Source organism: Myotis myotis, unplaced genomic scaffold (assembly GCF_014108235.1).
Source record: "Myotis myotis isolate mMyoMyo1 unplaced genomic scaffold, mMyoMyo1.p scaffold_m19_p_1, whole genome shotgun sequence".
NCBI lineage: Eukaryota > Metazoa > Chordata > Mammalia > Chiroptera > Vespertilionidae > Myotis > Myotis myotis.
The window spans coordinates 131134908-131149603 of NW_023416313.1; the positions used below are offsets into that span (position 1 = coordinate 131134908).

Here is a 14696-nt window from a genome sequence, read left to right on the forward strand (position 1 = left end):
GTTCCACTTCCAAACTGAACATCTACAGATTGGCTCCAAATTTATGTGTTTATTTTGGATACCAATATAAAATCCCATTTGAAGAAATGGTTCGTTCTAGAGCTAAAATAGTCCAAAAACTGCAGACATTATTAATTAGAGCTATCCTACATGGTATATGTGCTTCAGTAAAGTTATACTGAGACAATCAAACCTTGTCTATCAGCTCTCGGTTCACACAGTTGGGCAATTGCTGGAGAAAAGCATCTACTATGAGCTTCAGATGAGATCCAGTGCTGGTTTCTTCGTCCTCTTGTTCTAGGTTTAAAAAATACAGAAGCAATATAAGAATAAAAACATGCAATTATTAGTTATTTGGGAAATAGATAATCTAAAGCACTTTTCTTACCAATGAAAAAAATGAAGCATTTTTTGAGATTTGGCCCTAGAAAGTTTGGGTATCTCTAGAATCACAACCCCAAGTCACTACAGTCTTTCAGATAAACAATAAAGTGGCATACTTTTGCATTAGACACAAAATATTAATCATAAATTACATGTAGTTTTATAGTAAATCTGTTACTTTTATCTAACAAGCACCCCTTCCTGCAAGTCTTCAATTAACAGCACTCTCATGGCTGCCTTTTGAAGTAAGTCCATGGGATTCTGATGGGGGAGGGTGCTGCCAGATCACAGCATACCTCCATTTCCCCTGGGTCACCAGCTAAGTCCTTCCATGACACTTATATAGACAGTAGAGAGAATCTCTTTCCCTTTATGTCACTAGCTGGTATGACTTGAGCATGAGGCAGCCACCAGCCAGGCCCACCCTCTTTTCATGACACCAGGAAAGAAAATCTGCAGCAGGAAACAATGAAGCCAATAGAGAGAAAAGTAATACTGACAGAAGATATCCTTCTAAATAAAGAATCCTAAATAATAAAACTAACAATATTTTTTATTATTGACTATAAAACTAATTGTAAATACAGATAAAATGATCACAGATCAACTGATCTACTAGTTGTCTTTTATCTCTCAACCATTTCATTTATTTACTTACTTATTTACTTACACTTATTTACTTACTTACTATTTACTATTTACTTATTTGTTTGTTTGTTTATTATTTAGGTGCCCTGGCTAGGAATCAAACCAGCAACCTTTCAGTGCATGAGATGACACCCAATCAACTGAGCCACACCGGCCAGGGCTATCTCTCAACCGTTTTGAATAACTCTCAGATACATTTATATTAAGATTGTAAAGATTATATTATAGAATTAAAATAAATTCAGAATAATGCTAGGAAGTAGAGAAGCATAAGAAATCTCTATTAGGATAGTTAGAATTTAAATGATCATTAAAACTTGTAGTCATATAATATGGGGCATACAATGTTTCTGTTCTAAATCAAATTCTGAAATGATAGCATGGAAACAAAAGGAAAACAGGAATTAATGAGTAAAGATGCACATTCTTAGGCTAGAGCTTTGGGTAGAAAAACTAATTAAAAATTTTGTCAAAATAGTGCTTACCTTGCTCATCAAGAAGTTTCTTTGTAAGATCTTCAGCTTCATCTGCACCCTCTAACTCCAAGGTGTCATCATTAATTTCTAGATTCTCCAACTCAAGTTCCAAATCATCAGGATTTGATACCTCCTTGTTATCTTTAGGTTCTTTTGCCTCTGCTTAAAGACAAAGAATCGCAGTCTCTGAATTAAAAGTCATATTGAAATCCTGCTTCAAAAAAAGATAAAAATTCACAAAATTTCCATTATTTGTCTTAGAATCTACATATTACCTGGCAACATTTGAGTATAAATTTAATATATTCATATTTTATAAAACACATATGCTCAATAAGAAGCAAGACCATAACATCTAAATGAATGGATGGAGACATACACGTATGAGGATTTGTGGTAAAGATGAGGGGGAAATAAAGTTGATTAGATAAAGTAGACTCAGGTAAAGGAGGGTCTCAAACTCCAAGATGAGTACAGACTTTTTCTTTTACACAGTATAACCTTTGCTGGGTCATGAGAATAACATTTAAATATGAAAATTAACTTACCAAGAATATATAGGATAAATTTGAAAGATAGGAAACAACAGTATATAGAGAGACCAATCAGGAATACATCCTTATAATTTAGAAGTCAGGAGTTAGGGGAAATAAAAAAACTGCAACAAAAAGTGGCCAGGAATTATTAAAAGACTAAATGAATAGCAAGGATAAAAAAGAAAAAGGAACTGAACCTAATCAACAAGACTGGCATAATGTTGACAATTACTGCTTGGTAATAGGTAATTACCAGTTTACTACATTAGACTTACTTTATGTTTGAAATTTTCTTAGGTAAAAAACGAAAAATGCTGAGTTCAAGAATTTATGCTTAAGAGTGATGAAGTTACAGTATAAATCAAATTGTTACATTTCTCAGCCTCATCTTCTCTTACAGTCTTCCAATCACATAATTTCTGCACTGAAAGCAGAAATGTTTTACTGATACTTAATACCATACCATATCTGAGAGAATCAAAACTCTAGTATAGACTGGTTTTGCTGCTTCTAAATGAAGAAAGACTAATATATTCTCATTCGCTCTTCCTTTAAAATCCTACTACATACTAAGTAGTGTTCTTAGCACCAAAACCGCTGCCCATTTGGTGCATATACTCCCTCTCTAGTGTTTCCTGATGTCTGATTATCAAAAACCAACATTTACTGATTAGCCACTATGTATTCAAAACTATAATAAACTGTTGAACATTCAAAAAAAGCTTAAAATCTGACCTTTGTCCTTAAGAAATGCACAGTCTATCTGAGGAAATTAAACCAATATGCACTTGAGAATCAAGTGGGGTATAGTGAGGAGAGGATTGCAAGCACAAAGTGGAACAATTGCAAAAAGGCCAACAGGCAAGAAGACTGGCTATTGCACAGACTGAATGGGAGAAAAAAGAGCAATGCGCTAACAGATACAACTGGAGAGGAAGATTTTTTAAAAATATGTTTTTATTGATTTCAGAGAGGAAGGGCGAGGGAGAGAGAGCAATAAAAACATCAATGGTGAGAGAGAATCACTGATTGGCTACCTCCTGTACAGCCCCTACTGGGGATTAGTTTGATATGCCCTGACCCCGAATCAAACTGTAATCTCCTGGTTCATAGGTCAACACTCAACCAATGTGCCACACTGTCCGGGCAAGAGGAAGACTCTAACCACACTATGCAGGGTCGAGACAATGTTAAGTTTACATTATACTCCATATAAATGTAAAGTCATTAAAAGATATCAGGTAGAAGAGTAAAAATCGTGTTTTAGAATGCATAGAGGGGGCAAGAGCAAACACAGGGCAGCCAGGTAGGAGTATAAGAAATGACCGTAGCCTTGATTAGAATAGTAATAGTAAAAATAAAGTACACCTGAGATACATTTAAAAGATTAAATTCGCCCTAGCCGATTTGGCTCAGAGGATGCAGCCGTGGGCAAACTACGGCCCGTGAGCTGAATCCGGCCTGTTTGAAATGAATGAAACTAAAAAAAAAAAAAAAAAAGACCGTACCCTTTTATGTAATGATGTTTACTTTGAATTTATATTAGTTCACACAAACACTCCATCCATGCTTTTGTTCCGGCCCTCCGGTCCAGTTTAAGAACCCATTGTGGCCCTCAAGTCAAAAAGTTTGCCCACCCCTGGGATCGAGCATCAGCCTGCAGACTGAAGGGTACCAGGTTCAATTCCGGTCAAGGGAACATGCCCAGATTGCAGGCTCGATTCCCAGTGTGGGGCTTGCAGGAGGTAGCCAATCAATGGTTCTCTCTCATCATTGATGTTTCTGTCTCTTTTTTCCCCTCTCCCTTCCCCTCTGAAATCAATAAAAATTTATATTTTTTAAAAAGAGATTAAATTAGTAGACTTGATTATTAAACTGACTATTCCCTCTTCTTCCACTGAACCGTAAGAAACATTGACATTTAATAGATACATGAAAGTGGAAGCCCAAGTTAAGTAGAAAGAAAAATCAGGAGGATTTAGTATCACAGAAGCCATAGGGAAGAAATGGTCCAAAAAGAAAGCAGTAAACAGTTTAATGGCTTGAGAGATCAAATGACACAAAGATTGGATAAATTGTGGTATATACACACACAATGGAATATAATATGGCTTCATCCAAAGCCATAAAAAGAAATGGAGTACTTGTAAAGGCACAATGTGGATATACCCCCAAAACATGATGTTAAATAAAAATAGACATAAGCGATCACACATTATGTGATTCCAAGTTATATAAAATACTCAAAATAGATAAATTCATAGACATAGAAGGCAAATTGGTAGATGTCAGGGGTTAGAGGAAGAGAGGAATGGGAAGAAACTGCTTAATGGGTACTGGAGTGTTGAAATGTTTTGGATGTATCTATATATATAAAACCCTAAGCAACTAGAACAACAGGAACGACCGGTCACTATGACACGCACTGCAGGGGGGCGGGGCCTGCCGGCCAACCTCCCGCCATCCCCTCCCCTCTGCTGGCCCCAGCCCCGATCGGCTCCCCAACCCCAATCGGGGCAGGGCCAGCTGGACCTGACCCATGCACAAATTCGTGCACCAGGCCTCTAGTGAATTATAATATTTATACATAAAAAGCAAAGTATAATACTTCCTAATCCTATCTAATAAAAGACAAAAACGGTAATTAACCGTACCTCCGCTATGCTTCCCATTGGCTAATCAGGGTGATATGCAAATTAACTGCCAACAAAATGGCGGTTAATTTGCATACATAAGCACAATGATGGGAGGCTAAAGGGGAAGGACAGAAGAAGCCGCCTGCCGCTGACGGTGATCGGAAATCCAGGCGGCAGGCAAGAGCCGGGTGGCAGGGCAAAGGCAGAGAACCCGGGCCACCTTTGCCTTGTGTGAACTATGCAGCTGGGAGAGGGGCGTGGGGCCGCTGGGAGCAGAGCGGGAACTTCCCGGGGTTTGCATCAGGCAGCCGGGAGCGGGGCACGAACTATGCAACCAGGAGAGGGGCACTGGGCAGCTGGGAACAGGGCGGCAACTTCCCGGGGTGGGCTTCAGGCAGCGGGAGTGGGGCCGCCCCCTAACTGCTTGCTCATTCACTTATTCACTCATTCATTCACTCATTCCCTCACTCATTATTCACTCACTCACTCAGCAAACCCTCTCAGGTCCCTGGCACCAGGCCAGGCACTGAAGTTGAAGCAGGATAAAACAGAGCTATGTCCTCAAGATGTTAGTAACTCAGTAGGGCAAAGCAGGCACATGAAGGAGGCAGTTGTATGCACAGATGCAGTGTACTGGGTTCTGTGAGGGCTGTAACTAACGCCGACTTTGTTCTCTTGATAAAATGGGGCCTCAGGAGCCAGGCCGCCCCAAGCCTGTAGGCCTGCGCCTAGGCCAGGAGTGGCCGAGGTCCCGGGACATGACAGAGGTTGCAGGTCGGGCTGAGGGGTCTGGCCCCACCCCTCACCCTCACCCCCGAGTGCACAAATTTTTGTGCACCGGGCTACTAGTTTTACTATAAAACACAAAAGTTGCTAATCTTAAGATAATTTGAAAAGCAGTATAATGCAGCAATTAAGAGCATAAGTCGTCCAACCGGTGTGGCTCAGTGGTTGAGCATCGACCTATGAATAAGGAGGTCAAGGTTTGATTATCGGTCTGGGTACATGCCCAGGTTGTGGGTAAAATCCCCAATGGGGAGCGTGCAGGAGGTAGCTGATCAATGATTCTCTCTCATCACTTATGTTTCTCTCTCTCTCTCCCACTCCCTTCCATTCTGAAATCAATAAAAAGATATACATTTTTTAAAAAAGAGCACAAGTCACCCTAGCTGGTTTGGCTCAATGGATAGAGCATTGGCCTGCAGTCTTGAAGGGTCCTAGGTTCAATTCCGGTCAAGGGCACATGCCCGGGTTGCAGGCTCGATCCTCAGTAGGGGGCAGGAGGCAGCCAATCAATGATTCTCTTTCATCATTGATGTTTCTAACTCTCTCTCCATCTCCTTCCTCTCTGAAATTAATAAAAATATATTTTAAAAAAGGAAAGAAAAAAGAGCACAAATCACTGACAGGGCTTAAATTTCAAATCTACTAGCTGTATTAAGTTATTTAACCCTGAGTAATTATGTAAGCTCTTTGTGCCACAGTTTCATTACCTAAAAAATAGGGATAACAATAATAGCTGCCTCAGGATTATTATGAGGATTAAATAAATTCTTATGTATATTATAAAGTGCTAAAATGGTATTTGGCACAAAGAGATTATTAAATCAAAATTATTAGCTATTATTTTTTAAATGGGTTCCCTAATAAATACAACAGAATATAAAATTACTTTTAAAAAAGTTATCTGCTCTCTCTCCAAATCAATCATCAGACCCTTCCATCTCTTCTTCATCTCTATGGTTTCACAAAATTACCATTAGAAAACATGGTTTGACTGGCATTCAAGACCTTCCACCATACTGATGATCTCAAAACCTGTGATTTTTCTAAAGTAGCTCTTCCTCACAAAGAGGGATATCTAACCTAGAAAGAGCATTCCACTTAAAGAGCACTAAAGAGCTAACACTGTCCCTAACCATCCAACTGAGGGAAATTTAGATCTCATCAAGAACTCACATGAATTCACTATTATAAACAAACACTGGAGGCCCGGTGCATGAAAATAGATGCACTGGAGGGAGTGTCCCTCAGCCTTGCCTGCCCCCTCTCACAGTCCAGGAGCCCTCAGAGGCAGGAGGCGACCTTGCAATAAGGGGAAGGCGACGCCCCCATCACACCTCTGCTGCTGCCACTGCCGGCCGTGCAAGCCTCAGCCGGCCCTGGTTACCTGAGCCTCAGGCGGCCCTGGGCGGCTGGGCAGCCACCATCTGAGGCTTGCCTGCGCCTCGGGCCAGCCCTGGGTGGCTGGGGAGCTGAGGGGACTGGGGGACTCCAGAGACAGGCACGTGACAAGGCTGAGGAGACTTGGTGCCACCATCTTTGAGGGCATGGCAGTCAATAAGCATATTACCTCCTTATTAGCTGTGGGCACCGCCATCTTTGTGACAGCATGAGGGTCAATTAGCATATCCCTCTTTATTAGGTAGGATATTCAAATTACTTCACATTAAATTGTTTTGACATTGTTGAAAATATATCAAACTCCATTCCGTATTATTCTGCCATGCCTTTAATCTAATGAGTCAAGGTTCATATTATAAAACTAGTAACTAGCCCTAGCCAGTTTGGCTCCGGTGGATAGAGCATCAGCCTGCAGACTGAAGGATCTCAGGTTTGATTCTGGTCATAGGCACATGCACAGGTTGGGGGCTCGATCCCCAGTAGGGGGCATGCAGCAGGCAGCCAATCAATGACTCTCATCATTGATGTTTCTCTCTCTCCCTCTTCCTTCCTCTCTGAAATCAATAAAAATACATATTTTTAAAAGTAGTAACTAAAAAATATTTTTTTACGAATAATATTTTGAAACTAATTTTTATAGCACTTAATGTAAATATTTGTACTCTATAATTTACCTTTAGAATCATCTTTGCTGGACTCTTTATTCTGACAACTTTTTTCATTATCTTTAAACAAGATGGCTGGAACAAAAGCTTTTAAATCAATGAGGTTCTCATAAAAATTCCGAGCATCTTCATCTTCCCATATACCACCTTCCAAGTCATATTCTCCAGGTTTACCAGGTGTAAATATATCAATTCCAGGCCCATGCTCTACAAAAAAAATAAATCACAGAGAATCAAAACTATTTCCGGTTAAGCATGCTAAACATCACAAGATATTTTACATTTTCAATTTTATAACTAATGAATCCTGAGTGTTCAACTAACAGAAGCTTCTTCAATCAACAAGCACTCTGGACTATTCACATAACCATCTCTAACATCAAATCACAAATAGTTTTAGATAAAGCTCTGAACAAGGGCAGACTAGAGGACAGCATAGGATAAAATGATTTTCTCTTCAATATTTTAAGCAATTAATATGAGGGCAAGTAGCCACTTGATATATTAAGTATACCTTCATGAAACTTAAAAACCAAGATAAAAAATATATAACCCTGGACATTTCTAAAACATCCAGCTTCAAGTCTCACCTCCTTCATTAAGCCTTTTTTATGACTCCCAATCCTCTTATATCATAATTATCTCCCCAAATAGACCATAAACCCTTAATTAAAAAGCATCTTCCATATGCACCCCTTTGTTCATTGCAGTGTAATTACAATAGCCAATATATGGAAGCAATCCAAGTGGACAAAAAAGTTGTAGTACATACTAGGTTAATGTAACCGGTTAATAATGGCAGATTTTGTAATCAAAGAAAACATGGTAATTTCAAGAGAAACATCAAAAGTACTTTATTTAAAGTAATGTCTATCGTTAACTACACATTTCCCCCATCTTTAGGTAATTTGTGGATACCATCCCAATAAAACTTTTCTTGTTTTGAGGCAAACCATTCAGAAAACCAATTTTCCACTTCTTCGAATGTTTTGAAGTGCTGCTCAGAAACTGTGTGTGCCATCAACGGAACTGGTCATCTGAAGGAGCAAGGTCTGGGGAATACGGTGGGTGGGTTAATACTTCCTAGGCAAGATCTTTTAACATGTCTTTAACTTGTTTTGAAGTGTGTGATGGTGCATCATCATGAAGCAAAATTACTTTGCCGTGTCTTCTGGCACATTCTGGTTGTTTCATGATCAAAGCATGGTTTAAATGGATTATTTGTTGTCGGTAGCGATCAGTATTAAGGGTTTCACCTGGTTTTAGAAGCTCATAATACACCACACCTTCCAGATCCCACCAAACGCAGAACATTGTCTTCTTTCCAAAGCGATTTGGCCTTGCAGTCAATGTTGTTGGTTGACCTGAATCAACCCATGATTTTGTGCGTTTGGGATTCTCAAAATAAGTCCACTTTTCATCACCAGTCACAATTCAATGCAAAAAAGACTTTCTTTCGTGCCGTTGAAGCAACATTTTATTGATGACTTTCTGGGTTACCATTTGTCTTTCATTCAGTTGATGTGGCACCCATTTTCCTTCCTTTAAAATCGTTCCCATTGCTTATAAACGATCGGAAATTGTTTGCTGAGCAATGTTTAATCTTTCTGCAAGTTGTTTTTGAGATTGACACACATCTTCATCCAATAATGCTTGAAATTGTTGGTCTTCAAACTTTTGCAGTTGACCTGGACGCTCTTTGTCTTTCATTCACATCGATATCATCATTTTTAAAGCGTTTAAACCAGCGTTCACAAGTATCTTGAGGTGGAGCATGTTCACCATAAGCTTCCCAAAGTATACAATAACTTTTTCTTCAAAATAATGAATTAAAACTTCCCACAAATGCTCTTTTTTTGGCATGAAATTCGACATTTTTAAGTATAAAAATATCTATGATGTTAACACCTTCAGCAAATTTGGCATGAGGTTTTGAAACTTGCTGTCAATACAACAAAATAGCATACATATCAAATCGCTTATATATCAACATATATAACTCCATCTATTGAAAAAAATCCAGAATATTAACTGGTACACCTAGTACACACAAAGGAACATTACTTGGCCATAAAAAAAGAATGACATTTTACCCTTTGCAACAGCATGGACAGACCTAGAGAGTATTATGCTAAGTGAAATAAGCCAGTCAGAGAAAGACAAATACCATGGGGTCACACATGTGGAAAATAAACAAAACTGAAACACACTCACGGACACAAAAAGTAGACTGGGGGTTGCCAGAGGGGAGGAAGTGAAAGAGCTAAAGAGATTAAGAAGTACAAAATAGTCCAGTAGATGTGGTTCAGTGACTGAGCGTTGACTCATGAACCAGGAGGTCATGGTGAGGGCACATGCCAGGTTTGTGTACTTGACCCCCAGTAGGGGGCATGCAGGAGGTATGCAAAAGGTAATTCTCTTTTATCATTGATGTTTCTCTCTCTCTCTCTCTCTCCTTCTCCTTTCCTCTCTTCGAAATCAGTAAGAACATATTTTTTAAAAGATAAAAATAAAATATAGAAGTACAAAATAGTTACAGGGATGTAAAGTAAGCATAGGGAATATAGTCAATAAATATTTCAATAACTATGTATGGCGCCAGGTGGGTACTGGAAATATCTGGGGAACACTGGCTACAGTATATGATTGTCTAACCACTACTGTGTATACCTGAAACTAATATAAAATAATATTGAATGTAAATTGCAATTGAAATATATAATTAAAAAAAAGAAGAAGCATCCCTCCTTTTGGCATAACCCTTGGTATAAGGCAGATTGCCATAATTGATCAATTGATAATTAGAAAAGGAAAGAAAAGATAAAGACATACATAGATATTTCAGGGAGTGGAAAACCATATATAAATTCTCACTCATACACACATATACACACACCCGGGTCTACCTTTATATGCAACTATATATTCTTAAACTCAGAGCATTAAAAGTAATTAAACATCCTACTTCATAATCATGAGACCATTCAGAAATTTATCTATTCTCGTTGTGCTTCTCTCCAAATAAGAACTGTAAATAAAAGAATGATCATACAGATTAAAAATAACCCTAGGAAAAATTAGATTATTCATTAAAAGTTGTTAAGGATAAACAAGAATAACAGCAAAAACAACAACAACAACAAAAAATGCCTCCCTACCTCATTAATTGTATGCCTTAGAACAAATATGTTTAAACGTAATACACTAAACCCATATACTCTAAGGGAAAAGATAGATAAATCTATCATTTGTTTAATGAAGAAAATACACAAAAGCAAAGGACAAACTAGAAGGCAATATTGGCAATTTTTTTTAATACATTTTATTGATTTTTTACAGAGAGGAAGGGAGAGGGATAGAGAGCCAGAAACATCGATGAGAGAGAAACATTGATCAGCTGCATCCTGCACGCCCCCTACTGGGGATGTGCCCGCAACCAAGGTACATGCCCTTGACCGGAATCGAACCTGGGACCTTTCAGTCCGCAGGCCGACACTCTATCCACGGAGCCAAACCGGTTCTGGCTTTTTTTTTTTTAATATTGGCAATTTTTATACAGAGGAATTAATATCCATAATATAAAGAGATTCTACAAATAAGACCAAAACCCCAATAGAAAAATAAAGATTCTAAACAAATGAGTAAGAAAGTATAATCCTTGACCTCAGTATTAATCAGAATAATGTTAAAACAAACTTATCACTTTGACCCATAAAATTATGTTTAAAAGATTAGTATCAACAAATGTTGACATGACAGTAGGGAAGGAAGCACTCTCATATCTTAACTAGAGTACAAACTGATATAGTACTAGGGGAGAATAACTAGTCATTGTTTATCAATATTTAAAGTAAGCATAATGTTTGTGCAAGATTCCATCTAGCAATCATACCTCAGAAATAACAGAAAATATAAACTAAGATTTACAAGAATTTTCATTATAACACTGTAACAGAGCAAAACTGGAAAGAATCCAAATATCTATCTGTATGATACAGGCTAAGAAGTAATCTATATATATATGTACATGTGTGTATATATATATACACACACACACACACACACACAATGTAACATTAATAAGATGTTAAGATAAATGAGGCATATCTATCTGAACTGACTCAGAAGACTCAAAAATGCACTATTAAAAGAAAAGAAGAAATCATGCAAAATAATATCCTATATAAATTAACAATAAAGTTATACATAAACTAGAGACCCGGTGCACGAAATTCGTGCACTCGGGGGCGGGGGGTCCTTCAGCCCGACCTGTGCCCTCTGGCAGTCCAGGAGTCCATGGGGGATGTCGGACTGCCGGCTTAGGACATCCCTTAGGACTGACGGGCCTAAGCCATCAGTTGGACATCCTTAGCGCTGCTGTGGAGGCAGGAGAGGCTCCCACCACTGCTGCTGCACTCGCCAGCCGTGAGCCCAGCTCAGGGCTTCTGGCTGAGCAGCGCTCCCCATGTGGGAGTGCAAAGACCACCAGGGGGCAGCTCCTGCATTAAGCGTCTGCCCCCTGGTGGTCAGTCTGCGACATAGCAACCGGTCGTTCTGCCATTTGGTCGATTTGCATATTAGCCTTTTATTATATAGGAGGAGGATAGCTGATTATATATTTTATATATACATTTTATATATAACAAAGTCTAAACAGGGGTGGCAAACTTTTTGACTCGAGGGCCACAATGGGTTCTTAAACTGGACCGGAGGGCCGGAACAAAAGCATGGATGGAGTGTTTGTGTGAACTAATATAAATTCAAAGTAAACATCATTACATAAAAGGGTACGGTCTTTTTCTTTTTTTTTTAGTTTTATTCATTTCAAACAGGCCAGATCTGGCCCGAGGGCCGTAGTTTGCCCACGGCTGGTCTCAACAGATTCATATCAAACTGTTAACCATAGTTATCTTAGAGAACAGAATAGATATGACAGGAGACTTTCACTTTCTACTCTATAATATGCACGTATATTTTTAAAATTTTAAAAATAATGCATTTGCATAATATTTTAAATTGTAAAAACAATTCAAGTCCTGAGAGGCAAAAAATACTACGAAGTCAAAAAGCAACAGAAAAAGTGGTGGTGGGGGGTGGGGGGGAGGTGGATATTGTAATGTATATTTTTAAAAAAATCATTTCTGCCCTGGTTACTGTGCTCAGTGGTGAGAGCAAAGGAAAACATTCATTCTCATATACTTAGTGGATGTAAATTTTTTGGAAGAAAACTTGGCATTATATATTGAACATAAAAATGCATATAACCTTTTAACTTAGGAACTCTACTTCTAGGTATTTATCCCTGAATACTAGTCGTACACATACACATAAATAGTCAAAGGTACAGAAATTTTATTACAGCACTGACTAAAATAGTTAAGAACCAGATATAACTTAAATGTCAACAGAAGACTAGGTAAATACAACAAAATCATACAACAGAATGCTACTGTGCAGCAATTTAAAACAATTATATGACAACATAAATTGATATAAAAAGACCTCTATGATATATAATTAACTTAAAAATGTAGTTGCAGAATAGTATATATGATACAATCTCATTTCTGTGAGGTAAAAAGGGTATTCTAGTTACTGAAAAATTTAGGCCTCTTCAGGCCAAGATGAAGTACTAGAAAACCAGGCAAACAATAAATACAATGGTTGTCAAAACACTTAGACATCAGGTAACACAGGAGAATGATTCCTGAGAGAGAAGAAACTGACCCTACAATTAACTACCCTAGCTTATTACCTGGTAAGATATTAAGGAAACCTTTGGAGCAGCAGTTGCCAACCGGTGGTCCACAGACCTCTGGTGGTCCGTGACGTCCGAAAGGTTGGTGACTGCTGTGGGCCAGGGCCAAGAAAGGAAGAAGCCAGGCAGACCCCAGCAGTCTCCATGAGTTGAGGAAGACAGAGCTGAGAGTCTGGCAAGACTCTAGCCCAAGTGGCTAAATTTTGCAAGACAGAGTACCACAGAGAAAGGAACACAAAAGATTTGCAGAAGGTCCCTTGAATATTCAGCTGAATACTGATCAGCCTCTATGTGTGAGGAATCTAGGTGAAAGTGGGAAAATAATAATTCATGAATTTTCTAATTCATGGGAAACCAGTATAAGAGAATACTTATTTACTAATAGGGAAAATTAGTCCTAGAATAAAAACTGCTCTGATCCCATCTAACAAAGCAAGCCTGGAAAGAATGAAATTGTTTCCAAGTAACTTAACTAGGTCCAGAACAAATCTCAATGGTATTTCTGAAAATAAAAAAATATCCAGCATGCATCCAATAAAACACTAGGCATGCAGAGAAGTAGAAAAATTACCAGAAATGAATAGATCAATCAATCAATAACTAAAAGCAATGCAGAAATAGTATAAATTGTAAAATTAGTAGATAAAGACATTAAAACAGTTACTCTAACTATACTTCATATTATCAACAAGCTAAAAGATAGACTGAGCATGGTCAAGACCATGGAAAATATAACCAGCTTCTAGAGATAAAAACTTCATCTTTACATTGAATTAACAGTATATTAGACACTGTAAAAGAAAAAAATTAGTGAATTTGAAGACACAGGAATAGAAACGGTCCAATACAAAAATAAATACTTAAGAATAAAAAGGACAACCTCAAACCACCTAGCATAATTGTAACTGAATCTCAATAGGAGGAAAGAAGAACAGAAAAAATATTTGAAGAGTCAAATTTTTTAAATTTGATACAAATTATAAACCCAGATTGAAGAAGTCCAATGAACCCCAAGCACAAAAAACATAAAGACAACTACACCAAGTCACATATAATTAAGTTGCTTAAAAATCAGTGATAATGAAGAAAATTTAAAGCAATCAGAAAAAAAATACATTATGTAAAAAAGAAAGAATGATAGCAGCTTCCTCATCCAAAGCAATGCAATTAAAAGTCAGTAGAGCAACATCTTTAAAGAACTGAAAGAAAAAAAAAAGTTTCACCCTAAAATTCTACACCTGGTGGAAGTATTTTTTAAAAACATTGACAAAATTTTGTCAAGATCTATTACCTGTGGAAAATGCCTAAAAATACTTGAAAAGTCATTTAGCATTTTTTAAAAAATTATCTAACATTTTGGTAGAAATAAACCAAGTAAATACCAAAGGATGCTAAATACCATGAAAATA

The 14696-nt window shown here is 37.9% G+C and overlaps 1 protein-coding gene across 8 annotated transcripts in view; it reads right to left on the minus strand.

Annotated features, from left to right (window-relative positions):
* The window catches only part of UPF2 (UPF2 regulator of nonsense mediated mRNA decay), a 127178-nt gene that overhangs the window by 87811 nt on the left and 24671 nt on the right, over positions 1-14696 (minus strand). For 6 of the 8 annotated variants that reach the window (XM_036352333.1, XM_036352351.1, XM_036352292.1 and 3 more), the window contains exons 5-7: positions 7539-7736; positions 1518-1670; positions 194-297 (exon numbers count right to left, since the gene is read on the minus strand). In XM_036352333.1, coding sequence (XP_036208226.1) covers positions 194-297; positions 1518-1670; positions 7539-7736 — 455 coding nt within the window. The remainder of the gene's footprint in view (positions 1-193; positions 298-1517; positions 1671-7538; positions 7737-14696) is intronic. The other 2 variants (XM_036352309.1, XM_036352327.1) reach the window with 1 other exon arrangement.